We start from the raw sequence: 25,333 nt of genomic DNA, 5'->3' as shown, positions 1-25,333 counted from the left end.
ATTTCTCCCTGATTTTGCTGGAAGCAAATGTGGCACACCCCACCACTATCACTATGGGTTTTTTCATCATTAGGAAAAACCCACTGGTGCATTCTATGATTATTTTTCTGTGCAATCTGCCTGGCTGTATCCCTTTCTGAACGAGGGATATGCACATTCCTTGGGTTCCCCACAGCTACATGATGCTGGTCTCTGGATGAATCTCTCCGGTGCACAAAAAAACCTCTTCCGCCTACTGGCTTGTGGGACGTTTAGTACAATTCAGCTGTGACAAAATCACTGACAGCTTCAGCTTTCACAGACCTTTCTGACCTGACTCTTATGTTCTTCCCCACCATAATTGCACAAAACCTGTCCTGGCCAGTCCGTCCTGAGCTATGCTAATTCTACCTTGCTGTTCACATAATCCATTTAATTTAGGGACCCCTAAAGGCTTATTAAGGGTGGGCTATTTAAACTGCTTCTTTATGTTCTTGAAGAGAGTCCACAGAAGGTTATTTTTTAGCCAAGAACCAGACAGTGATGGGGAGGGAACAAAATACTCTGTATAACCTGATACTGTGCTGTTCAGAAGTTCCAATGGACTGAGCCTTCCTACCCTGTCAGCTGCTGTCTGGAATTCACGAGATCCTCAAGGAATGCTGCTGAGGACTCGGCTCCTTGTATTTTGATCACTAAAAGTGGCCAAAAGAACCAACTTTAGCCAAGCAGTAAAGGTTTTTCCCTTTACCCCGATGCTGAGCAGGGGAGGCCATGCAAGCTGGGCGAGCCGGGGCCAGGGGCTGTGGCGAGGTGAGGCGAGCTGGGGGCCAGTGCGGGGACCAGAGGAAATGGCCTTAAGCGGAGGCTCGGGCGAGTCACATGAGCTACAAGAAGAATTTCACCGTTCGGCTGGTCACGCTGCCCAGGCAGGCGCTGGAGCCACCATCCCCGGAGGTGTTTAAGAGACGTATGGCTCTGGCGCCGGGTGATGTGGTTTAGAGGTTACAGTGACGCCTGTGAGGGTGGACTGGACCACACTGAACGCCTCTTCCACCCCCGGTGTTTTCTGTGAGTCTAACGGGAGGGGCAGCGGGCCCGCGCGGCCTCCCACCGCCGCTGCCGAGCCCGGGCCTGGACGCCGCGGCCCCGGACGTGACGCGCGGGGCGCAGGCGGATCCCGCCCCCGCGCCCCAGCCCGCGCGCGGGGGCCGAGGCGGAGGAAGTCTGGCCCCGCCGACGCGCCGTCGCGCCCGCCGCCGCCATCTTGTGCGGGAGGAGGCGGCAGCAGCAGCAGCAGGAGCAGCAGCAGCAGCGCGGAGGAGCCGCGGCCGCGCCTCCCGCCCGCCTCCTTCCCTCGCTCCCTGCTTCCCTCCTTCCCGGCCCCGCCGTCCCGCTGCCGCGGCGCCATGTCTGCCGAGAGCCCCGAGCCCGCCTCGGCCGAGGAGCAGAAGGTGGGTGGCCGGGCCGAGGAGCACAAGGAACCCCGCGGGTTCTCCCGCCTCCATCGGCGCGGCCGGGCCTCTCCCTTCCTCAGCGCCGGGAGCCCCGCGGGCCGCAGCGTCTCCGGGCCCGGCCGCCCCGGGCTGTCGGAGCGCAGCAGGGCCGGGCGGCGCTCCCCGGGCCCCCGGCCGTGTGGGGCTGGAGGCGGAGGAGCCGCACCACCAGGATGGCTCGGGAGCGGCTGTTCCCTGGCCCGTGGGCGGTGTGCGCTGGCCGGGCCGGGCCGATGGCGCTGCCTCGCTCGTTCTGCGGCCTCGGCCCCGCTCCCTCCGGCTGCTCCACGGGCCGCGCGTCCTGCGCGCTGGGCTGCGGCTCACGATCGCAGCGGCGGGATGGACGCCAGCCGTAATCCGCAGGCTAAACGTTTGTTCCACTTGTAAAAAATGTTCATTTTTTCATAGAATCAACTCAGGAGCAGAAATTCCCAAATCACAACGACCGTGACCTGTGCTAGTTAAGGCTTTTAGAAAGAATGACTGGCTGGGTTATCTTGTGGCGTCCCTCTTAGGTCGTCTCTGTAACTAATAATTGCCATTTCTCAAGGGGGGTTTGGTTGCATAGATGGCTGTGCTGTGACTTTAAGAAGCCGTTTGTTTTTTAGTCTTGTCATTGCTGTGGGAGCCCGGTTGCAATCCCCGCGGCTATGATCCGGAGAAGTTATGAAACACAAGTACTGCTTTGAAGGACGCTAAAAGAAAAAGCTTAATCTACATCAGCTGTTAAGTTTTTGTTTAATAATTTACAATTTGTAATATGAGTTAGTCGCACAAGTAGGGCTTTGGGGGTTAATACGGAATGATACCTTCTCAATAGGTGCAGTAATCAGAACCAGCTTCTTGTCAGCTCTGTAATCTGCTCTTAAATAGGTGTGTTCTGCAGCGTGACTGAATGCTCATGCTAGGTAGGCTGCTAAAGGGATACTGTTCCTGTTCAAAGCCTATAAAAATAAGTCCCTGGCCTATGCAGCACTCCTAGAATAGCTCTGTAATAAGAGCATAGTTAAACATGTGGCAGCAAGTTTATTGTAATGCCTTCTAGGGTGTTCTGATGAAGTCAGGTGACTGGGGCTGATTTTCCTAACGAACTTTCAGACTGAAGTCTTGAAATGTCATGCTTGTGCACTGCTTGGAGAAATTACCTTTTACTTGAGCGATGGGAGGTCCTTGCTGCTCTTCTAATTTAGTTTTATTCTGGTAAAGTGTTCAAGAAAAATTATATAACATCAATAAATAAAACTTTTATTATATTCTGGTCTGATAACTGTGATATCAGTGCTGTTATGACATTGCAATATTAACCTCCACTAAAACTATTTGTCTGGGTAGGCAAAACTGAACATTCACTCGGTTAATGCTTAGCTCTGAAACCCTTACATAAACAACCCATTTTGCAGTACTTATTCACGTATGCTTCAAAAAGATGACGCCCCTAAATGAACTTTGAGACAGTGTTTTCATGATCAGAGCTTTTTTGTAAACTCTCTGACATGCTGTAGGAAGCTTGTGCTGAGCAAGAAAGGTTTTTAACTACAGTGCTACGAACTGAAAATCTGCCAAAGACCAGCGTTTCCTGTTCTTGGTGTGAAAACTCAGGACAGTGGCAGGGGGAAGTTCAGAAACAAAGAAACTTTGGACATAGGAGAACATATGTTTGGTTGAGTCTTTTGGCCTTAAAAGCCTGTTTTTTTTCAGGAAGCTCTTGGAGGTGGTGCAATTTGTTGCTGAATTGGTCTTTGCCACATCAGTTTGCTGTAGGGTTGTGCTGTTGCCGAGTTTTTCCCATTTTCTGCTTTGCATTTTGTCTGATGTCTTCTACTAAAGATGAGCCATTCACACCAGAGTTTTAAAAGGCTCATGGCTCTTTTTTTAAGTCATGCAGGTCACTTGTCCAGCAGATACAGAACTTAATGCTGCTGGAACCTCTGCAAAGATTAAAATCAAAAGCTGTCTTTAGGTGAGTTGGGTAACTACTGCCTTCCTGGTAGATCATTTTAATGACTTCATGAGCTGTGTCAGATTCCTGTAGAGAACTAAAATTATAACTTTTGTGTGGTTGTCACTTGGAAGAAGAGCGTGGTATATCTTGATTTCTGCCCACTCCCCAGTCATTTGTTAGTCACTTGGTTGTTGCTTCTGTAATTCGAGGGAGAATGTTCTGAATGTGGGAGTGGCTTGGACTAAAGTCTTCGGGGCTCAGCAGCACATCTCTGAGAGTGCTCAATACCGTTTAGTCCTCAGAAGAATATAAGATCAGGACGTGCAGGCAGTGATCATCGCAAGAAAACTCTCCGAGGTCTCAGCAATCTGGTTTAAAAGGCTTCTGAGCTGCACATGAGCACATCGAATTGTTTTCTGAATCTAAATTCTTGGCACTCCCTGTATCCTTCAGCAAGGAGTTCTGCAGCTTAACTATTTTACGTGAAGAACTGTTGTCTTAAGTATTTTTTGAACCTGCCGTCAGCTAGTTTTGTTTGACACCCCAAGTCGTGGTATTGAAATTCTTTAATTTGTGTTCTGTGGGTTTTTGGGTCTTAGTTGTTGTTGGTCATCAAGAAGAAGCGGCAGTGCTCTGTATCCTTTTGAGCTGCATTGATGCATAACACGATGTTTTTGTTTGGATTGCCTGCTGTGCCATAATTTGTCAGCCCTGTGAGTTTGCATAAATGTCTCCTTTGATGCACCGTGAATACATATTTATATAAGCTATTTATTGTTGGTCCTCTTGTCTTAAAAAATACGTCCTTTTGGCTTTTAGTGGCAAAATGTGCCTCCTCAAGTACTTTGTCTGTTGGCTGAGCAGTGAGTACCCAGTGATTCAGCATTAGGTGTTCAAAGTGTTGAGCTGAAAGGATTACTTTTGAGCAAATCCAGTCCGTGGTGGCATTCTGATGAGCCACAATAGGGAGAGCAGCTGCTGCGTGATCTTTGTTATACATGAGAACCGTGGGCTTGGCTAGTGTGATACTGCCTAGTGAGAAATGGCATGGTTCTACGTTCAGTAGTGTCAGGGAAACTTTGCCCTTTATTAGTGTTTGGATTTTGCATTGTATTGCCTAGCTGCATTTTCATCTAATAAAAAGCATTGGTTCCTGTTGTCACTGAAGTTTCTCTTTAATTGTTATGAGAGTTTCTATTTTTTTCCTTGGGAGAACTGTTAATTTGCTTTCCTGTTGTATTGTGCAAAGCTGTCCTTGAGGTGTTTTGCCCAAATTGAGCAACTAGAAAATGTTATACTCTAAATCTGTTACAGTCTTTGTTTCTGAGGCTCCTTACCAGAAGGATGTTGAATCTTTCACAACCTGGAGCAGTTTATGAGATAGAGAAGAGCACCTAGGGATAGGCAAGTGTGGTGGTGGCTCTTGTTCTTCAGTTCTGGTTTAAGTAGCTCCCTGCTCCCTGTGTCCCTGTCCTCCCTGCTGCTGTGTTAACATACCTGTTTGTGCAGCTGCCTGGTCATCTAGGCTGTGGAAACCGATCCAAACGAAGCAGCCCAACAAGGGGAGAAGAAAAAAAATTCTGAATGGTTATTTTTCTGTTGGATTAGTTTCTGTAAACCCTAACTGGGGAATACAGGCAGTCATGCTGATTGATGCAATGCAAAGGATGATGATAGGCATGGAAAAGAGTATGAAGGGGCTGCCTAAGCAGCTCAAGGTGGACATGAAATCTTAGTCATAGATGAATGACGCTCTTCTGATTTACATGGCAATTCTTACTTGCTGCCTGAAAGTCTTTTTGTGACTTCAGGTGATAATAACAATTCTGTGCTACAGCAGTCAGTACAAATCATTATATATTTTCTCTGAACCAGGTTTTTATTTAAAAAAAAGGCTGTGGCCAAATACTGGAAAAAACAGACCAAGAATTTTGAATGAAAGATATTTTAGAAACAATTCAATAGAATAAATAGTGCTTCGTACATTAAATTGCTACATGGACTAGGAACAGATGAGTGTGAAGTAGAGGCCAGTGAACAAATTGCAGTTTTGCCAAATGAATATCTCTAAATTATTATTTTGAGCATCCATGTTTTACAGTATGCTCATAAAATAGGCATTTTATTTTACACAAATGCACTACCCAACTGTCTTCATCCTCATAATTTCAGGATAATTATAGACATGTATACAGAAACACAGTATTGCTATTAATGTAACAGCAGGCATGTTTTTGAGAATGTTTCACAGTGAATATCAACACTTTATGGCTGGAGCAGCCATACAGATCAGTGTGGCAGTGGAAGTGCCAATCTGCCTATGCAACTAAATGATGAAACAGGCATTTGGAAAAAAAAAAATCCTGTGATTTTTGCTCACTATTCAGTATTTGTTCTTAGTAGACCCCTTATTTTGATCCAAAACAAAAAGAGTTTTGTTTGAGTTTTTTAATTCAAGATTGAATAATTCAGATTGCTTTTTTTGAGAGGGAAGTGCGCATGTCTTCAGCATCTCCAGGAAAGGTGTCTAAAATGGGAGGCTGAACTCCTACAGTTGCTGTCAGCATCTGAGAAAGAATGTATGAAAATGTCTAATCAGATAATTGTAATGCTCACTTGGTAGCAGCAATGAGCATGTGGGTGTATTACCTGCAAAGCTGTTCTGCATAAAAATACATTGTTATATGTTTCACTTACAGTATCACTCACTGTCTTTCAGGAGATGGAGGACAAGGTGTTAAGTCCAGAAAAAGCTGAAGAAGCAAAATTGAAAGCAAGGTATCCTCATCTGGGCCAGAAGCCAGGAGGCTCAGACTTCTTGAGGAAGAGGCTTCAAAAAGGAGTAAGTTCTTTATTGTCCATAGGGTATAGACAAAAAAATCCAAAATTCCTGTATCTGTGATTTTTTTTTTTCCTACTCCATGGGCCTTTGCATGGTTAAAGAGTCCTAAGAACCTTAAATTTTGAGAAAGCACGAGGAAGACAAATTTGTCTCTGCACAGCAAATGCCAGGTTGGCAGGATAGCTGTTTACAGCATCAGTACCTCAACCACACTTGTTATAAAAAATTAAACTTAGAAGCTGATGTGATAGACTTGAAAAAAATGTATAGTAAACACCAAGGGTTAGGAACTCATCCTTATTCTGTAGTGATTTTGTCTTGCCCATTCTTATGCCCCCAAAATCGATGTGCACTCCTTTTAGCCATGTTTCTGGCACATGAAAGTTTGGTGTCTGCTGTTAGACCAGGCATTATCTGACATTAGTGGTTTGATAATGGTTGTATAATTCTGGATATACACCCAGACCCAAAATTAATGATAGAAGAATGAAGAGTGAGTTAATATTTCAGTATTGTTCCACATCTAACCAATGTCTCTTCTTAGCTATTTCACTGGGGGTTTTTTTTAGTTTAATTATTCATAGAGTGATTATGTAATGCCTTTCAGGCATGCTAGGACTCTGTTCTTGTAATAATCCTGGTATGTCACTGCTTCTGGTGGTGCTTTCATTGCTGTCACACTGCTGTGGCTTTTTTTATTATTGTCTAGGCCCTTTCAGTACACACAATGATTCCAGGTATGAATCCTTTGCCAACCAGCTGGTGGAGTTCAATGGTGATCTAATTCTGTGCTATCTGGTAGCATCTCTTGGGAATTGTTAGTAGGTAGGCAGGTTTTATGGATAATCTTTGTCTCATAAGTTGGAAGATAAGAAGCAGAGTTAATGGCTGCTGGGCCTGGGCAGGTGGTAGATGGGGCGACTCCCTCTGAGCTACACTGCTGCGTGGCCAAAGGCAGCCTACATGAGACTTCACTGGGTTCAGGGTATGTGTAGACACGGAAGGGTGTGGTAAGTTTGTATTGTGATGATATCTCAGGAAAACAGGCCAGCATTCTGTCAGTAAAGATTGATAGCCATAAAGGAATTATGGCTACTTGCACTTGGTGCAAATGTGAGAGAATGTCACCACCAGCAATAACATCCTGTACAATATCTTCATCTTAATTATACACTATTGAATGCAAAGGCTCTTGCAGCATGTACTTTCAGATTTAAGCACAGACAGATCCATGGCCATCTTAATTGACTTTTGCTACTCTGATGAAAGATGACATAAACTTCTGGATTCCAATTCATAATAGGCCTGCAGTTCCTGATGTGGCGATAATAACTTTATTCCATTTATTTTTTATTATGTCTATTTAGTGTGCTCAGTGTCTTAAATGATGAGGCTTCTTTACTTGATGGGGGCTCTGGTGTACTTTGGGCTGCCTGCACTGATGAGAGTTAAAATAGAGTGAGAATTGTGTATGTGCTATGAGATACTGTTTCTGAGAGGAAGACACCTGGACAGATATAGCTGTTTTTGAAAGGGATGATCAAATTCAGGCCATCTGTGAGAAGCTAGAATAAATCAGGAAAGTACAGGAATATGTTAAAAGAAGAAATGGATTGATATTCTAAAGCATATGAGAGATGGTGGGTTTTCTCAAATATTCTTCTGTGATCAGCTGTAGCCCAAATCATCATCATCAGTTTGGCAACCAGGACACACTCTGCCAGGTCATATTTGCTGTCCAGAAATGTTCTGCATTTGATGCACACTTTCTCTGGAAAAATGGTGGATGAGAACAGTACTACATCATGCTCCTGTGGAGGGATTCTGTTTGGAACTCTTAGACAGACAGACAGATATCTGCTGGCAGCTGTATCACATCTGAAGATCGAATGGTTCTTTTATTACCTAATTGCTGTTTAAAAGTTTCTTTTGATTGCTTCAGTCTTAAAGGGCAAAATGGGAAAGACGTTTTCCAAATCAGATTGTGTTCTACCTTGAGGTCTAGGCTGCAGGAGTAGTGCTAGAGCATTTTGGTGTAAATAGGAATTACACCATCAAAAAGATTGTACTGGGAAGGTTTAGAAATAAAAGCGTGTGATTCAAATGTACGATGGACTGTGGGAGAAATAGATGCAGTAACTTCAGGGCTCTGGCAGGGAACATTTAAAGTAAATTCAAATTTCTTCTGTCTAGGAACTGCTGCTGCTGAGCATTGTGCAGCTGGTTTGTACTAATGCAGAATAAAGGCTGTCATGGCAGTGTGCTGCCTGGAAGCACTTGGACATGGCTGGTCGAGATGGCTGTTGTTCAGCTGACTGAGGACTAAGCCCATACTAATCTAACTGGGTGGTCTATCTTCAGAGATGGTTGTGATTGTAAGCAGTAGTCACTAGTGTAAATCTTAATCCTGAATCTTAATTTTTTTTTGCCTCATATGAAATCTGTTCAAAATCATGGGTTATGAGTATCTTAGACCTCATGGTGAGATGTAAAAACAATGCAACTTTTCCTGCAAAATGTGTCAGTGAGCAGTTGAAGACTTGGATTTAGAATTGGATGAAATTCCATGCCTCATTTTACCTTGATGTGGATAAATAACAGTTATTTGGCTTTGACATGCATAGATAACTTATTATTTTGAGAAGTCTGGCTACTATTAAAGGTAATGATAATAAAAAGTTGCTGATATATTAAGGAACACTGTTTTTCAACTAGGAATTTAAAACTTAATTTACTTTTGTATTCAGAAAAAAAATGGAATGGGGGATAATAATTTCCTTGACATAGTGCTTTTCAGAAGGACTGTACAGTAGATTTGACTTCACTAAATAATTGGTTTGGGAACTTTAGGGATTACAGTTTCACTATTTTAATGTGTGCAGAGAAGAGGTTTTCTTGGTAGCACACACTTGCATGCTGCATTGATCTCTGGTATGATATCAGGTTGTGTTCTCCAGCTTTAATTTGTGCATTGTTTGGTTTTTGTGTGTAGCAGAACTTGTTCACTGCAAGAAAATTTGCAGACCCCAAGGTTTCAGTTGTGGGAGGTGAGCTTTTGGGAAAACCAGGGCAAAAATAACGTTCAGATTATTGTTCACAATGATGTTAAGTTCAGCTGTCTGTGCTTACTAGTTTTGATAAGACTTTTTTTAATCAACATAGAGCTACTTTGATGAATCACGGAGATTTTACAACTTTTTAATATGTAAAATATCTTTTTAACAATGTAATTCAGTGTATACATCTGTAAGATTTCAGGCTTTTAAATATATGTGTTTTGTCTTCTAGCAAAAATACTTTGATTCTGGTGATTACAACATGGCTAAAGCAAAGATGAAGAATAAGCAACTGCCTACTGCAGCTCCTGACAAGACAGAAGTCACTGGTGACCATATTCCTACTCCACAGGATCTTCCTCAGCGGAAACCATCTCTTGTTGCTAGCAAGCTGGCTGGCTGACGAGAACAGCTGAACTGCATGATTATTCTCATTCCTGTTATTTCTCCTTAATAGTTACTTCTCACCCTCACATCCCCCTTTTTCTTTCTTACACTAAGTCATGAGACTGACAGCTTTGCAGGTAGCGATAGCATGTGCTGCTATTGTAAGGGAATACTGTTAAGAGTAAAACGTAGTATTTGGACTAGTTGAGAACAATGCACTGATTAAAAAGGACAAGTTTGGTTAGAGCAATGTAATCTACTTGAAAATGTACATATTGCCCATTTCCTAGTGTAGGACTGGTTCCAGCAAGTGACATCGCAAGTTTTACAACTTCTAATGTTTCTGCTTTTGTTATTTCATCTTAATTACAGCATATTTGTATTTAATATAACCTCCAGTTGTGTTGGGTTTTTCTTCCGTGTTTGGGTTTGTTGTCTAAAATAGAGGTTTAGACCACAAGTTGCTAGATGGTAAAGCATGTATAAAAACAAAGACAGGGCTCTGATTGAATTTTGTTTCTGCTTTTGAACTTGAACGGCCTTAAACCTGTTTCAGCTTTAACAATAGAGTTTTTACTTGGGCAATATTTGCCCATTCTGGTGTAACTCTTGTGAACCTAGTGCTTATTGACAACTGCCTGTTGAAGCTGGTATTCTTTTCAGTTCCGTAGCTTAGGACACACTTTTGTTGAAGATGTGGATGAAGTGTGCATGTGCATAGACTGTTGAATTCACTCTTGTGCCATTTTTTGTAAATACAATAGTTTTGCACAACCTTTTGCAGACGTCTATTAGTTTTATGTTTTAAAAAGCAGGTAATGTGCCAATCAAAGCACAAGTGATTCTGTATCTTTCAAAGTCTTGTCCTGAAACTAAGAGCCCAGAATCTTGCTACTGAAAGTAAAAATAGTATATCTGAAATTTGTGAAACACATTTACACTTGACTCAACCTTATGCTTTTGCAGTTGTATATTTTGTTTCACAACAAAATCCAGCATTCAAGTATAAATTTGGAATTTGTACCTATATTTGCAGACAAGTGCCCTTTCTGTTCAGCAGTTGTTTAAGCTTTTAAAGCAGAAATGCTCTGTCTGTTGGCATGGAATATGGCTAAGTGGCTAAGTGTACTGTTCTGGAGAGTTCCCTGCGTGGCAAACACCAAATTTAGGCTCACTAACGCTTGATGCGCATTTGGCTTTGGGCTATTTTAGATTTCTGGAAGCAGAAGGGTATCTTTTTTTTTTTTCTTGAACTCCTGAAGAGGTAGTAAATTATTTCCTTTTCTTTGTTGTACAGCAGCCCCTCATTTGCTTTGTGGAAATAAATATCTGGAAAGGTATTTCTTTAATGACTTATTGAGAAATAGGTAACTTTTAATATCAGAAAATAGGATTGAACTCCAGTTCATGCTTATGATGAAGGTTGTAAGTACTAGACAGACAAAATACATAGTTGGTATTAGTTAGGTGAACTGATGCATATAAAACATGTTAGTTCAATGAAATCAGAATATTGAAAGTGGAGTATGATCCATAATATAGTTGATTTTCTTACAGGTAGTCACAGCCTTCACAGTCTTTGGGAGAACAAGAAACTAAAATTTCAATTTACCGAATGCTTTTTCTTTAAAAAATAGTTTGGAAACAGCCTGTTAGAAACAAAGCACCAACGTGTGTATCACAGGAGAAAACACTTAAAGATGCATGCTTTTAGAAGCTTGTACTTTGTGCTGACATATTCAGAAAGGTCTTGGGGTATAAAGGACTGCTAGTCAATACCAATGTTGGCCCATATCTTCTGCAATGCTCTCTTTGAGAGGCAAACAAAATGGTCAAGAGAAATTGAATAGTCTTTATTTGGTCCTGTTTTGATCAGAACATACAGTGTCTAGGTAATGTTTTTGATTCAGAGAAGCAATTCCAGAGAATTTCAAAATTGCTCACCTGATTATTTTCAAGTCTGTATAGCCCTGTTTTAGGTAGTTAGGTGGGCTTTGTCAAGCCTGTCCTTACTCCTTATCCTCCACTAGTATTACAAATAATTTGTGGTTTTTGCAGAACACTTTGAAGAAATGGACCTACTTTACTTCTTTAAGAAATTAGGCTGGAAGAGTAACAAGGAAACTGGAAATATTGAAGCAAGCTGCTTTTTATAAATGTTTGTTCTAATGTGAAAATCCTTCTTTATTCTTCTATGTATAAATGAAATTGAAACTTAATGATAGGATTGGGCCTGAAACAAATGTTGAACAACTTAAGGTGACTTGCTGTGTATTGTCTGGTGCCACTATTCTGTAGCTCCCCTAAGGTGAGTTCTCTTGATGTTTGGGAAGGTTTCAAAAGATAGCCATTTAAATTTAAACATTCCACTCACTTAGCTACAACTCAGCTTGTCCTGCTGGTTGGACAACACAAGCTCTTCCAATGCTCACTCAGTGACTTGCAGTTCCTAAGATTACTACAGATTCAGCTATGAATATATTCTCCATGTGTATATTTGAAGTACTGTAATACTAACTAGGTCAGTGACTGATTATGAGCCTTCACATCTGACAGACCTCAGCAGCAGGCACAGCTACTTTGATTCTGTACACTGTATAAAACTTAAGTCCAGTAGTCACTTAACAGTAAATGGAACATGACTGCAGATTGATGCTTACTTTCAGCTTACTCCAGCAAGATAACTCAGCTATCCAAACTGATGTACATAATGTATTATATGAGTTTTACCATTTGATAATTGCCTTTTTCAAAGAAAACCTATCCACACTGTAGACTGGCAGTCCCTTTCATATCTTGCCTTTAAAGATAGACAGTGTTTAGTTGTTAGAGTAGTACTCATGTAGGCTTGTTATAGCAGATAGCACCAACATTTTATTTGAGATAGTTACGTGGATTAATTACAACTTCACAGATATGTCCCCAAATCTGTAACACCAAAGGCTTCCCTCTCATTGTTCTTGATGTAGTAGGACAGTGTTTGTGTAAAGGCCACAGGAGTACATTTTGTTGGACATATTTACACCCAGTCAAGATGTTAAGGTGATAAAAGTGTCAATTGTTCTTTACAAACTTACACGTTGTATAGTATACAGAATAAATTGATTTACTTAGTTTTTATTGCACCATGGAGGTTTGTCTCATCTTTACTGTGGTTTCCTAAACAATACTGGATACTTCGGTATTCTCTGTGGAAAATTTCTAAACCCTAAATCTTGCTACTCTGTATCATTAAAAATATGACTGGGCTTTGGTTTCTAGTATGTTAGACTACAGAATTACTTTAATGTAATCACATTTATATATATTTCAGTGCTTATTTTTCTATTAAGGCAATTAAAGCTTATTGTTTGAAAACTCCGTAACAGATGATTGTTTGGGTCCCTTGCACTGAATGAAGGGGATGTTTGGGAACCAGCTTGGTGCAAAGAAGTTTGCATTGCTTTAGACTGCTGGCCTAAATATGGCAACATTTCAAGAAACCACAATGCTGGAAAAAAGTCCCACTAATTTCCCAGTCAGCCTGAGGCTTGGTGCTGATCTTTGCACAGCTTCCAGATCCATGGGCTGTTATTTACACAGTTAGCTCAGTCCCCAAGGTTATAGTAACACCCTCTGTGCTCTGCATACCTGCATGCTACGTGATTGTCTCTCTTCCTACATATCTCTTGTATTACATTTCAGAGTTCTTAACTGTTCCATCAGTACTGGCTGGAACCAGCCCTGTTTTCTACAGCTGAAATCCCCAGGCCTGGTCCTTGTGGTGTGAGAATACAGCCTTGGCAGAGAACTCACTGCTCACTCATTGTACAGTTTGACAACAGAATAGGAGGTCCTGTGTGAGAAGGGAATTTCTCTGCCAGAGTTGAACAGATCACAGATATGAATGGAACACAGATGTAAGAAAAAAGATAGGACAAATGCTTCTTAACTGCTGAAAAAAAATTGCATAGAAATTCAGTGTAAAATTCTACATGGGGACTGTGTCAGTTACATCATCTATATATTGTTATCTGGAACACCCTGGGATCTATGCTCTGAAAAAAATGCCACCTTTTCAAAAAGATGTTGTGTGCAAGGTAAGAGGTGAGGTCTTTTAAAATCTTGCCAGCAAGTATTTGATGCAGAAGATCATCTTAAAGTAGTCGGTCTGGATACATTACAAACAGGTTGTTTCTTGGCAACTTTCAATGCCCCCAGTTCCTGTCCTTAATGGCAGATTTGAAATCCTGGTTTATGCAAATTGTGTCAAATCTTAGCATATTTTGGACTCAGATATCTATTTTCTGCTGTGGCTCATAATTACATTAGGCTCCTGAGCTCCAGCTGTGAGTGGCTGAGATCAGTAATCCACAGTCCAGGCAAACTCCTGAAATGAGTGTCTTAGAATTTAGCATAGATATCCTGAGGAAAGGGTTCAAAATTATTGGATGTGAAGCAATCACACCAAGAGGAGGTCCAGGTCCTTTCTGAAAACAAAACTGAAATTTCAGTTGTTTACAGTTCCAGTGTTGCACGTGAAAGATGACTGGCAGTTTTAGTATAGATCTCTCTGATTTGCCTTGGCAGATGGATGAAGAGCAGCTATGAAAACTGCTTAGCCAAAACCTCACCCCTGACCTGGACAGCAGCTCCCAGGAACCCATTCTGGGCTTTTTATAACACTGAGAGTGAACGTTCAGTTCTGCTGGAGTGAGCCTCCTGGTGTGGGACAGCAGCAGCAATCATGGTTGATAAGCCTGGACATACTGACAGAACCTGGGAAGGAATGTAGTTTTTCATTCTGTTCACATTATTTTGAACTCTCCCAGCAGAATCAGGTGGTTTTTTAATCTCTATTTACTAACCTTACTTTCCTAGCTGTGAAGGCCATATGTTTGCACCTGATACAAACAACTTTGGGTAAGCTATGTATTTTCATCTTGGCTATTTTTTATTTGTGCTTGCTACTTTCTCCATCTCCTTCTTTTTAGATAGCAGCAGTAAAGTCCAGCTAAGCATTTATTGGGAGTGTTTGTTTTGGGAGTCAGGATAGTGTTTTCTCTCTGTTACTAAACTGATGAGTGGTTTCTGACCCATTGCTTTCATGGTTCAGTTTCTCTGTAAACAGGTTTATCTGTTTCTTTGGAAGTCGCGAGTTTCAGGGGCAGTGCAGATACTACTCACTGAATACACAGCTGTTAGCTAAACAGCTGAATTCTGAGAGAGGATAGTCAAAAGCAGTTTGGTGGAGAGTGTGGCAAACTTAGCTATTTTAAACTTGTTTTGTATTTTGGACTACTTGGACCAGTAGGATGCATTTCCAAGGTGGAAAACTAAAACATAGAAAGAATAGCTTCAGTTCTGCTGTCAAAAGAACGCTTGACATAAACTGAGCTGTACAAAACAATCATTAACAAATCACAAAGGAGTTGGGTATCGTCTTGAGACCTTGCTGAAACATGGAGTATGCTTTTCATTCCCCTTTGTCATCGATGTTAAACTTCTCAAAGATGTGTACCTCCACGTCTTGGTGAGAATGGACTTAATTATGGAAGGAACTGGTTTGGGCCCATTTCATTTCAATGCCTTCAGTAACGGTTTGAACGACAAATGCAATCAAGCTGTAAATAATTTGAAAGATGGGATTAGAATCGGTGCCCGTGAAAGGACGGGACCGGACGGTTCCCTGCGCCTGGTGGTGCCCGCGGTGCGGAGCCTCCTCCACGCCTCGAGTAGGGCACGGGCTGGGGACCAGACAAAATCATAAATATCCCTGATGACATAACGAGTAATTTGTTCAGCGTAGGAGAGAAAGAATAAAATGAATTTTAAAATAATTTTTAAAAAGTATGGTAAGGGAGAGGAGGAATACCGGTTCTGGCAGAAAGCGGGGGGTGCGCAGCCCCACTGACCGATCGCCCAGGGGCCCGGGAGCGGCAGCGGCGGAGTCCCCGCGGCGCGGGCCGGGGCCGCGTCCCGCCCGCCGGTGGGAGGCATCGCGCCGCCCGCCCCGCGTCCCTGCCCGTCCCCGCCGCTCCCACAATGCACAGAGCCCGCCAGGTAGCAGCAACATGGCGCGGGCCGCCGCCTGAGCATCCTCCTCCTCCTCCTCCTCCTCCTCCTCCTCCTCCCGCCCGCCTCCGCCTCCCGCCGCCGGGCTGCCGCAGAGGGGCCGCCCGCCCGCGCCCTGCGCCATGGCAGCCTCCGAGCTCTACACGAAGGTAGGGCGGCGGCGGGGCCGGGGCCGCGCGGGGGCGATGGGGCCGCGGGGCGGGCGCGGCGGGAGCGGCGCGGCCCGGGCGGGCGGCCCGGCGGAGCAGCGGGGACGCGGGCGGGGTCCGCATCCCGGCGGGCGCGGGGCCGCTCCCCGCCGCCGCTGAGTGCCGGCCCCGCCGCGCCGCAGGGGCTCGGCGCCCCGGGCCCGCGGGCAGCCGCCGTGCCGCCCCTCCCGCCCCGCCCGCCCGGCTCCGCGCTCCGCGCTCCGCGCTCCGGCCGCGGCGGGGACGCGCCGCGGCCGGGGAGCAGCGCGGTGGGGCGGCTCGGTTATCGCCTTCGGGGACACCGTCCCGCTCCTTGAGGAAAAACGGCTTCTACGACATAAGCGCTTTGATATTCAGCTACGCTTTTTGGTGACACTGCACCTTTGGATTATATTCTTCTGGCATTCGTTCAGAAGCCCTGCAGTCAGCAGTGATGCGCAGCGTGACTCTCATATGCTCTTTAATCAGACATTTTTCTAATCTTTTTAGTCTTGTATGTTAGTATCTCATCAGCTTCTGCCTGGAAACAGTTACTGTCCTGTGCATCTTGATGGCAAATTGAGATGTGGAAATGGTTATTTTCACCCCTAGCAATGCATTGTTTTCATTGCTCTGCCTTGAGCTGATGTATAAATATGAAAAAAAAAATGACAGACAACAGGTCTTTAAGGGCAGAAGGGATGACACAGGTCACTGGAATTGAGCAGGGCAGTACAGCATGGCAAACTCCACATACTACTTTCAAAAGGCTTGCACAGTCCAAGGGTGTTGGTAGGAAAGCCACACCATCTAGATCCTTGACCCACTTAGTGAAATACTCCAGAATTATCCCCAGTCTAGCACTCTGCAAGGAAGGAAAGGAAACAGACTTTTTGTTTTGACATGGATAGGTCACCTTATGTGTAGAGTCCTCCTGCTCAGGAGTGGTGGGCCAGCACAGTGACTGCATCAGGACAAATCGAACCAGACAGTCCCTTCAACAGGGACTGCTTGCTCTGAGAGTGTATTTGTGTAGGAGAGATTGAATGAGAGGTGAGGTGCATGCCTGCACCCCCAAAAGATTAATTAAATACATTAATGACAGGGCACACCTTGGTGTTTTGTATCTCATACAAGAATACCTCTTTGAATTCTCCCAAAGGGATGAAATTTACCATTCTGGTCAAGAGAGTGGTGGTACTGCAGACTTGTTTGCAGGCACCCAACAGACCTTCTCTGTGTAAGGAGTTATTTTAGAAATGTGGGTTTGATTTCTTCTTCTCTGATGATGTTCTTCTTATGGAATTAAAATGTCTCATAAAGTGTGGATCAGACTACTTGCTTTTCCTTTTTTCTTTTTTCTTTTTTTTTTTTTTTTTTAATTCCCAACTTCATCTGACCTTGAATTCTCTTCACTGAGTGGTTGATTCCTTTGGTCAGAAGCTGCTCCAAAAATGTGGGTGTGCTCTTGTCTTGGACCTGTGTTACAGTGGAAAGCTCAAGGCCCCTTATAATTCCTGAGGAGGGCCTGGCTCAGAGTTGGGCAGGCCAGGGTAGGAAACCTGCTGGGTGCTCAAGAGAGATTCTCTGCTGGCTTCCCTCTCTGCTGGCTCTTTCCTCAAGTAATGGCAGCATGCTGCTTGAATAGCATTCAGTATCTCATCCTTGATTAGGTAACATAAATAATGGATTTAAGGTCAAAGCATGCTGAGGTAAAAAGAGCAAACACAAAGTCAGACAAGTGCAGGGATGGTCCTGCAATAGGGACTCGCTGGGTGATGAAAGCCAGTGAGGTTGTTTCTGTGCTTCTCTCACACCACAGGCTGTTCTTGTCCTCTTTAGAGACACATGGAGGCACAGAAAGAGTGAGTTTCACATCTTTTTTAACTGGTAAGCAGAGATCGTCATTCAGGGCAGCTGCTTAAAGTACCAGAGCTTCCAGTGTAGTATCAGCTCTTAGCATATGGTGTTGGCATAGACACTTTGCTGTTAAGCAGGGTCAGGGATGAATTTTCAGTGTGCATGTGTGTACTCTGAAGCAGAGGCAGCTCTCTTTCCCTCTCCCACTGGATGCCCCCATCCCAGCTTGCCTGTGTTTTTCAGGTGGCTGTGGTGGTGTGAGTAACTTGCAACAAGGGTTGGTGAAGTTATGTTAATGACTGGATGAGCAGTGTTGCAAAGAAGTTGTTGGCATTTCTTCAGATGCTGTCTGAGAATGGCAAAACAGACTTATTTCCAGCTGGGGGTGGTGGAAGTGGGGCTCTCTGCTGTATGCTCCAGTGTGTCCAGTTTGCTAGTAGGTTATCCCTTCAAATTTGGGTTCTTTGCATACCAACATAAAGCTAGCACCCACTATCCCAACCACATATTGAAATAGCTGAAAGGAACTCTTATTTTTCCAAGCTAAATTTTTTGTTAGAAACCAGCAATACAGATTTTTTTAAGAAGTCATGCCACTCCTGTGAAAGCCCTATTGTTTTGATTCATCCGGATGTGTTTCTAAATTTGGTGGCTATATAGCCAGCCTTGGAGTTGGACATGGTTGTAGTTAATCTAGAAAATTTGATTTAACTCAAAGGACTGCCTCAAGTGCACTCACAAACTAGTTGTGAGCAGTGGGCTGAAACCATGAGGCTTTTTATTCCTGTGCCCAGTGACTCTGCAAATTCAGACTCTGCTTGGGGGCATTAGCTTTAATTTTGGGGTGAAGCAGCTTAAATCAGTTCCACATCTCAGGCATTCTTACGAAAAACGTTATGCTTTTGAGCCTTGTCCTGTTGGATATATACCTTTAGCAGGTCTAGGTGGTCTTGCTGTAAGTTCATTTCTGGAAGTTTTGGATCTTTGACATTGCAAACAGACTTAGGAGAGCCTTGGTGTGGTTCCTGGGTCATTGTAGCTCCACTGAGCCATGCTTGGGTGCCGCTGATCCATTTCAGCATTTCAGTAACTGTTGGCCAACAGCAGATATACACCTACTTCTGCTGACCCATAAAAACTGATAGGGACAATCTAGGCTAGGTACTGTCTTTTGTTAAATGTAATTTGATTTCTGTGGAAATTAAGAACAAGGGAGGATGCTCTGCCTAGAATTGGAACTCATCTGACTACTCTGCTGAAACTGCCATATTTTGTGTTTCAAGTCACCTTGGTGAGTTTCAGGGGTGTGAAACCAAGCCCCGACACATGCTCTTCTCGCCTGTACACAAAAATCAACAAAACTGATCAGACACTGTGTTTATGCTGCCTCTTTTAAAATCAGAGTGAAGAGGTGACATTTTTATTCTGTTTGCATCTATTTTTCCCTGAGATTGAGTTGTTTCTCTTTCATGCTGTGTTTTCCTAGAGCGTGCTGCTTTGCCCTCTCGAGACTTCTGTTTCCCTTTTGTATGGCTGTGTACAGTGCACTGATTTATTTACTTATCCATTCAGTCAGACATTCATTTATTTTCATTCTTGCTGCTACCATTGGGCTCCTCCCTTTCCATTATCTTTGAGATGAGGGGGAGCTAGCTCCAGCTAGCTTGGTCCTGACATAGGGCCTAATCCAATTTCAGTTTTAGTGAGTGGAAATGTTCCTTTGAGCACAGAGGAATCAGTAAACAGTTTTCACTGGAGAGCATGGCCTGGGCAAGCTGATCTCAGTAGCTGACTTTGAAATGGTTCAGTTTGAGGGTTTATGAGCAATAAATTGAGTTAGGGAAGTGTCAGAGGAAACTGCACAGAACAAAAGCTGCTTGTGCTGTCCCCAGCGTTGCAAGTGGCCCTTTCTTGGTTTCCCGTGGCTGTCTGCAGCAGCTGCTCTGGGGGTGAAGCCAGGGGTGTTACAATGCTTGGTCTTCTCCTTTGGCAGTGCTGGGTGCTTGCAAGCAAAAATGGCAAGCAGCAGATTCTGACCAAGTAATGGCTCTGCTTGAGTACGAGTGTTACATGGGGAGGGAAATACAGCAAAAAACAACCTGAGTGTAAGAGAGAAAATGGAACTATTTCAAAATTTCTGTGCCTGTTAGTGGGCTTTTCTTGGGATTTAAAAAAAGCTGCTTTAATTATATAGTCCTGTGTATTGCTGTGCAGACTTGTTTTAAAGCAGATTCTCTCACCCAGCATGCAAGAGGCCAATCCACACACAGAGTTATTTGACTTTAAATATGTCAAATGCAGTTACAGTTCTGCAGAGAAAGGGGTGCTGGGTGGCAAATCCATAAAGGCAGCACCACGACTGCCAAAACTTCTCACTAGTTATACAGTTTAGCAAACAAAGGCATTAATGTTCATTGGCTACAAGTTACCTAGTTCCCTTATTAATTAGTATTCTGTCTTCTGGTTAATGACTCTCTTGCTTCTCATGCTAAGTCTTGCATGCTCAGTGTTTCTCTTCTTTTGAGCTGGTGATTGCTTGGGTTGGTGGCTGTGTGCTGGTGGTCAGGATCTGCCCCTGCTGGAGTTACCTTTTACCCATTCAGAACTGATTCAGCACAGTTGCTTGAGCTGGCTCTGTTAGTTTCTTCCTTGTCTGGAGGTTGTGTGACATGTCCTTGTGGCCCCTAAATGCTGCATTCTGTGTGTCCACTGTCAGTGGACATCCTTTTCCCAAGCTTTGTTAACCTCCCAGTACGCCTGAGATCACTGAAGCGGGTCAAGCCCCAAACCTTAACAAGGCAACTCTACCAACAAATACTTTGTCTTTCACACACCTGGGCATCCCTTAGAGCTTGTTAGCTGCTGTCTGTTTCGCAGATTAAATCTCCTTTCATGTTGATTAGGCTTGAAAGTATACAAAGATCAATCAGAGAATATCCTTAGGAAAATTTTTACATGTTCCACAATTCACAGCAAAACTATTGCTGGTGATCTAAGTGTTCTGTAAGCATTGAGCAGTAACCATGTGTCTCAGAAGGTGACAGCTGAGTCCTTCCAGAGTGCTGGTGCCCATCAGTGCAGAGATGGGAGTCCTGCAGGCACAGCTGGGACCTCCTGCTCTGCTTGGAGTGGCACGGTTCAGAGCAGAGAGGCTCTTGCAGAATCAGACGTGAGCTGTCGAGGAATCGCACCCCCATGGCAGTGAGCCTTCACAGGATACTTTATAACTGCACTCTGCCTCTTAAAACCCAGCACAGCAGAGGAAGAGAGGGTATTTCAGTTGCTTCTCTGCTTGGGAGAGCTGCTGTGTCACTGGAATAAACATGATGGCAGCTCTGCCAGTGACAAGTCATGGTGCTGTGCACCCGTTTTATTCCTATTGCCTTTAAATAAAGATGCTGGGGATATAATTACCCAACAGGCCAACAACACTTGGTTTAACCTGACCTCGACATTTTACTATGTTTCTGTAAAAAACCTGTTCTCTGTAGTCACATGTCAGCCACAGCAGCTGAAGAAACTGAGAAAGCTCTTAGCTTTCCAGCAGCACTTTTGTGACGTGTCAGCAGTCTGTTGGTAAAATAAACTGTGAGCCTTGGGAAGCAAGGCAGGCCATGGTTTGAGCTGGAGCCCACTCTGCACCAGAGCTGCTCCCCTGGATGCTGATCTTGTCTGGAGGAGGAAATGATGCCACCCTGGTGGAGTCAAAGAGACACCAAGCTGTTGGTGAAAGCTTCTGAAGCCCACAAATAGCTTCTGGGAGGGTGCATCCTGTCGTCCTAACGGAACACTGGAAGTTTAGCACCACTTGGAGGTACTTTTGGGGAGGGGTGATAATAGCTTTATATTTTAAAATGCTCTTCTTTTGGATTTTGGGTTTTTTTTTTCTCTGTAGATCTAATCTTGAAAGTTGTGTGAGTTCTTTGTTACAGGTAAAGAACAGTGAAAGTCACATTTTTAATAATTGGTCTTATTTCTTCAATTCTTTGAGTATCATATTAAAACATTTACCTGGTAATATTAGTGGATTGTGTGGGATCCCTCCCCAAATTGTCACCAGCAGTGCTTGCAAAATAGTAATGTCTGCACATGGAACTGCCACTGGTTATTCACAGGCTGTTTCTACTGCAGGGATTTTATAGCATGTACCAGATGGGTTAAGTAATGGATTACTGTTATTTTTTAGATAAATATATGATCAGATAAAGGGCTGCCAAGCTCCTGCTATGTCAGAGAATGTGTGTAATGACCACCATGATTATCTTTGGTTGAACCAGAGAGCTCCAGGTTGAGTTGTAAGGGACAGACAGATGTACCCAACTCTTAGGGTTTGCTTGTGGGGCCTTTGGGAGTTTAATTCTCTCCATGTGTTCTAATGACAAAGTAGTTTGTCTTTATGAGACTCATTGCCTAATCTGTATTGAACTGAAGAAAGCATTTTTGTTATTGAAATGTGCTCATTGAGCCAGCTGAATTGGAGGAAGTCACACAAATGTCCAGTATCACATGGCTGCACTGCCTATTTTTAGTAGGATTTTAAAAAAGCAAGGAGTGACAGTGAGGTTGGCCAGTGGTGGTTGGTGCTGTGAGGGAAGGCAGTGTGCAGCTGGCAAGCCTGCTCTGGGTCTGTGCCTGCATCAGCCTGCAGCAGACCCCAGGAGCCTGGGGTGGCCTGAGGGGACACTCAGAGAATGGCAGAGTGGGTCAGGTTGGAAGGGACCACAGTGGGTCACTCTCCCTGCTTGAGCAGGGCCATCCCAGAGCACGACCACCAGGTTGTGTCCAAGTGGCTCTCACTATCCGAAGGGAGGGAGACTCCACACCCTCTCTGGGCAGCCTGTTCCCAGTAAAGAAGTTCTTCCTCATATTAGGTTGGAATTTCTGAGCATCAGTTTCTTCCTGCTGGCTCTTGTTGTATTGCTAAGCACCACGGAGAGGAGCCTGGTCCATCCTCTTGGCACCTCTCCTTTAGATATTTATACACATTCATGTATAATTATTTATTATATTCATACAGTAATTTATACACATTCATTGAATTTGGGTTTCATTCCTTGACAGCACAAAGTATACACAAAACAAATATTTAATTACTGAAGTTTTGCTTGTATTATTGGGGTCTTTGACAGCTGCATGTATATATGAGCACATGTGCAGATGTTGCTGGTGTGAAAGGCATCTTGGCTAGAGGGGAGATGATGGACCCAGTTTTGCTAAGAGCTCCTGTGATAAAAGCGAGTCAGGGATTTGTTTTGTGCCTCTTGACTGAAGTCACCTTACCTTGCTGCGAGTATGGAGTTAGGGACAGCACAGTCTGAACTCCTGTGCCTGGCTGGGTTTTCTTTCACGTGCTGGAAGGTGCAGAGGTTATGTCTGATCTAATTTGTGCTCACTGTAGTGGAGCAGCGTTTACTACTGCGTGTATGGTGCTTGACTCTGACCGTGAGTATTTGGACAGTTGGGCCCTGGGCCGAGGAACAGCGTTTGGGCAAGGCTATTGTTCCTGATGCTTCATTAGCAAGCCACTCGAATGAGGTGAAGCAGCAGAATGTACCTTCTGCTTGTCTTCTCTGCTGCTAATATAGCAAGGAAGAGCTTCCTATCGATCCTTAATAATAGGTGGTTGTTGCTGCAGAAAAATGTGGTGTTATGGTCAGAAATAAACCCACGGCTCTTGGAAATTTGCATCATGTCTGTGATGTTGACTTTTTCATCAAACTGTGTCTTTCTGCTTATTTCCATGGACCATAACCCCATTCAAGACATGCTAGAACAGGGATGATGTTTCTAAGAATTTGGCTGGCTCTAATTGGTATCAAACTTTTAAGTAAGTGGGAATGCACTAGGTGTGAAATTAAACCTGTTATCTGAAAGTCATGGGAGACAGAGAAGATTCAAAGTGTTAGTATTCACTGGCTCTTTGTACAGGAACTTTCCCTTTTGCTGGCTTTACTTGGAAGCTGGATCCACAATGCAGAGTTGTGTGATTGGGTTGCTAAGGCCTTGTTTGCCAACACTAGTGGCAAGGCTTTTGGTGACTCCTGGCAGAGAGCAGTGCTACACCCTTTGCCTGGGACTTCATCATTTCCTCCTTGTCCTCAGTGTTCCTTGGCTTTGCTTAACCCTGGGTTTGCTTAAGCCTGGTACGGCAAAGATTTCTCTTTGTCCTGTGTGAGTAATCACACATTGCTTAATTTTATGCTTTGAAATAGAGCACATAAATCTGAAAGATCAAGCCCTTTATTCTTTATTTCTTCTTATGGCAGGGAAGTAACTTTGCTGTCCTACAGCTGTTGGGAATGATTTGTGCAGGAAAACAAGTTAAAGCATCCTGGGGATGTCTCTTGTCCAGTTCTCTGAGGAATGCTCAGTGTATGCAGCATTGCAATAAGTTAGGACCTGTCTACTTAAAGCCCAGGTTTAATGTTTAATAACTAGAATGTATTTTCAGCAGAAGCATCCACTTTCAGGACCCTGCCATGTTATGGTGCCACTCATCTTTTAGCACAGCCTGTGTTTGCAATTTGCTCCAGGCAGCAATGTGAAACATGTGAGATGGTTACCCTGGACTGCCCAGCACTGCACAAACATGAAAACCACAGAGCTATCGAGCCGATGATCTTGGTGATTTTGGGATCTTCCTGGTCATCCAGGTCATAATCTGGGCCTTTTCTGTCACAGTGCTGCTGCTTTGCTTGCTGCTTGCAGCTAGCTGCAGTATTTAGTTGTTTGTTTCTAGGTGTCAGTCTGTTTATTTACAAATGAAATATAAAGAAGAAGTCAATGCTGTTAAAACCGTCTGTGTGGGTTCTGTGTGGGGTTTTTTGTTGTTTTTTGGAGTTTTTTGTTTGTTTCTTTGGTTGGGTTTTTCGTTTTGTTTTTGGGGTTTTTTTAAGAGGCTAAGTAGTTAGTGTGGTTACATTAGAGAGTGCCTTCCTTGCTGAACTGTGAATATTAAGGAGCTCAAAGGTAAGCACAGGAAACATTAGGCACTGCTAATGAAGTTGAAAGACTTCAGCTGAATGTCTGTGGATTGCAGATACTGATGAACTTTTAATGTGAGCATCTGCAAATTTTAATGTAAATTTTGAAGAAGGTGCAAATGGATTACTTACAGAAGCAGAGATCTTGTATTTTACACCTTCTGTTCTCCTTCATGGCATGGATTTAGTTTCTTTGGCCTGTTAGCCAGGAGCAATAGCAAGATCTTTCCCTGAATAATAATGCTATGGAGGTACTCAAGGCTAGGGTAAAGCTTCTTAGAATGCTGAGGGAAAAGAAGGTACAAACATAATACCAAAAAACAAGTATGAATGAGAAGTCACCGTGATCATGGTGTGATGGATGTGTGCATGGTTTGAGGGAGCATTATAAAGATTAAACTGGAGGAGAGTCAGTCAGGAATGCAGAATGCAGCTGTGTTTTTGTGTCTGTCAGCTCCATGCTGTTTGGTGAAAGTTGTGGCTACTTTACTGAACATCTTGAAAGCTGTTGCATTTCCCTCACTGCTCATAAAGCCTCCATTTTTGCCTTTTAACCCTGCTCCAGGT

The 25,333-nt window shown here is 43.7% G+C and overlaps 2 protein-coding genes across 5 annotated transcripts in view; both read left to right on the top strand.

Moving 5' to 3' along the window:
* Window positions 1-1,212: 1,212 nt before the first annotated feature.
* On the top strand, window positions 1,213-13,059 carry ARPP19 (cAMP regulated phosphoprotein 19). 4 transcript variants are annotated; one of them, XM_068203984.1, is made up of 3 exons: window positions 1,213-1,433; window positions 6,137-6,259; window positions 9,548-13,059. In XM_068203984.1, the coding sequence occupies exons 1-3, from the start codon at window positions 1,389-1,391 to the stop codon at window positions 9,716-9,718; spliced, it is 339 nt and encodes a 112-aa protein (XP_068060085.1). In that variant the 5' UTR covers window positions 1,213-1,388; the 3' UTR covers window positions 9,719-13,059. The 4 variants fall into 4 exon arrangements, with proteins under 4 accessions (XP_068060085.1, XP_068060086.1, XP_068060088.1 ...); XM_068203985.1 differs by lacking the exon at window positions 1,213-1,433 and adding an exon at window positions 3,633-3,970; XM_068203987.1 differs by lacking the exon at window positions 1,213-1,433 and adding an exon at window positions 3,671-3,774.
* Window positions 13,060-15,720: 2,661 nt separating this feature from the next.
* Window positions 15,721-25,333, top strand: part of MYO5A (myosin VA) — a 98,503-nt gene continuing 88,890 nt past the window's right edge. Inside the window, exon 1 of the mRNA XM_068203962.1 lies at window positions 15,721-15,905. Coding sequence (XP_068060063.1) covers window positions 15,879-15,905 — 27 coding nt within the window. The 5' untranslated portion in view covers window positions 15,721-15,878. The remainder of the gene's footprint in view (window positions 15,906-25,333) is intronic.

Source organism: Anomalospiza imberbis, chromosome 13, assembly GCF_031753505.1.
Source record: "Anomalospiza imberbis isolate Cuckoo-Finch-1a 21T00152 chromosome 13, ASM3175350v1, whole genome shotgun sequence".
Taxonomy (NCBI): Eukaryota; Metazoa; Chordata; class Aves; order Passeriformes; family Viduidae; genus Anomalospiza; species Anomalospiza imberbis.
The sequence above is the reverse complement of the archived record's forward strand: the minus strand, read 5'-3'. Positions and strand labels throughout refer to the sequence as shown.

Coding starts and splice junctions, on each gene's coding strand:
- ARPP19 (XM_068203984.1), top strand. CDS start 1,389: ATGTCTGCCGAGAGCCCCGAGCCCGCCTCGGCCGAGGAGCAGAAG. Junction 1,434..6,136: donor CCTCGGCCGAGGAGCAGAAG/GTGGGTGGCCGG, acceptor ACTGTCTTTCAG/GAGATGGAGGACAAGGTGTT. Junction 6,260..9,547: donor GGAAGAGGCTTCAAAAAGGA/GTAAGTTCTTTA, acceptor TTTGTCTTCTAG/CAAAAATACTTTGATTCTGG.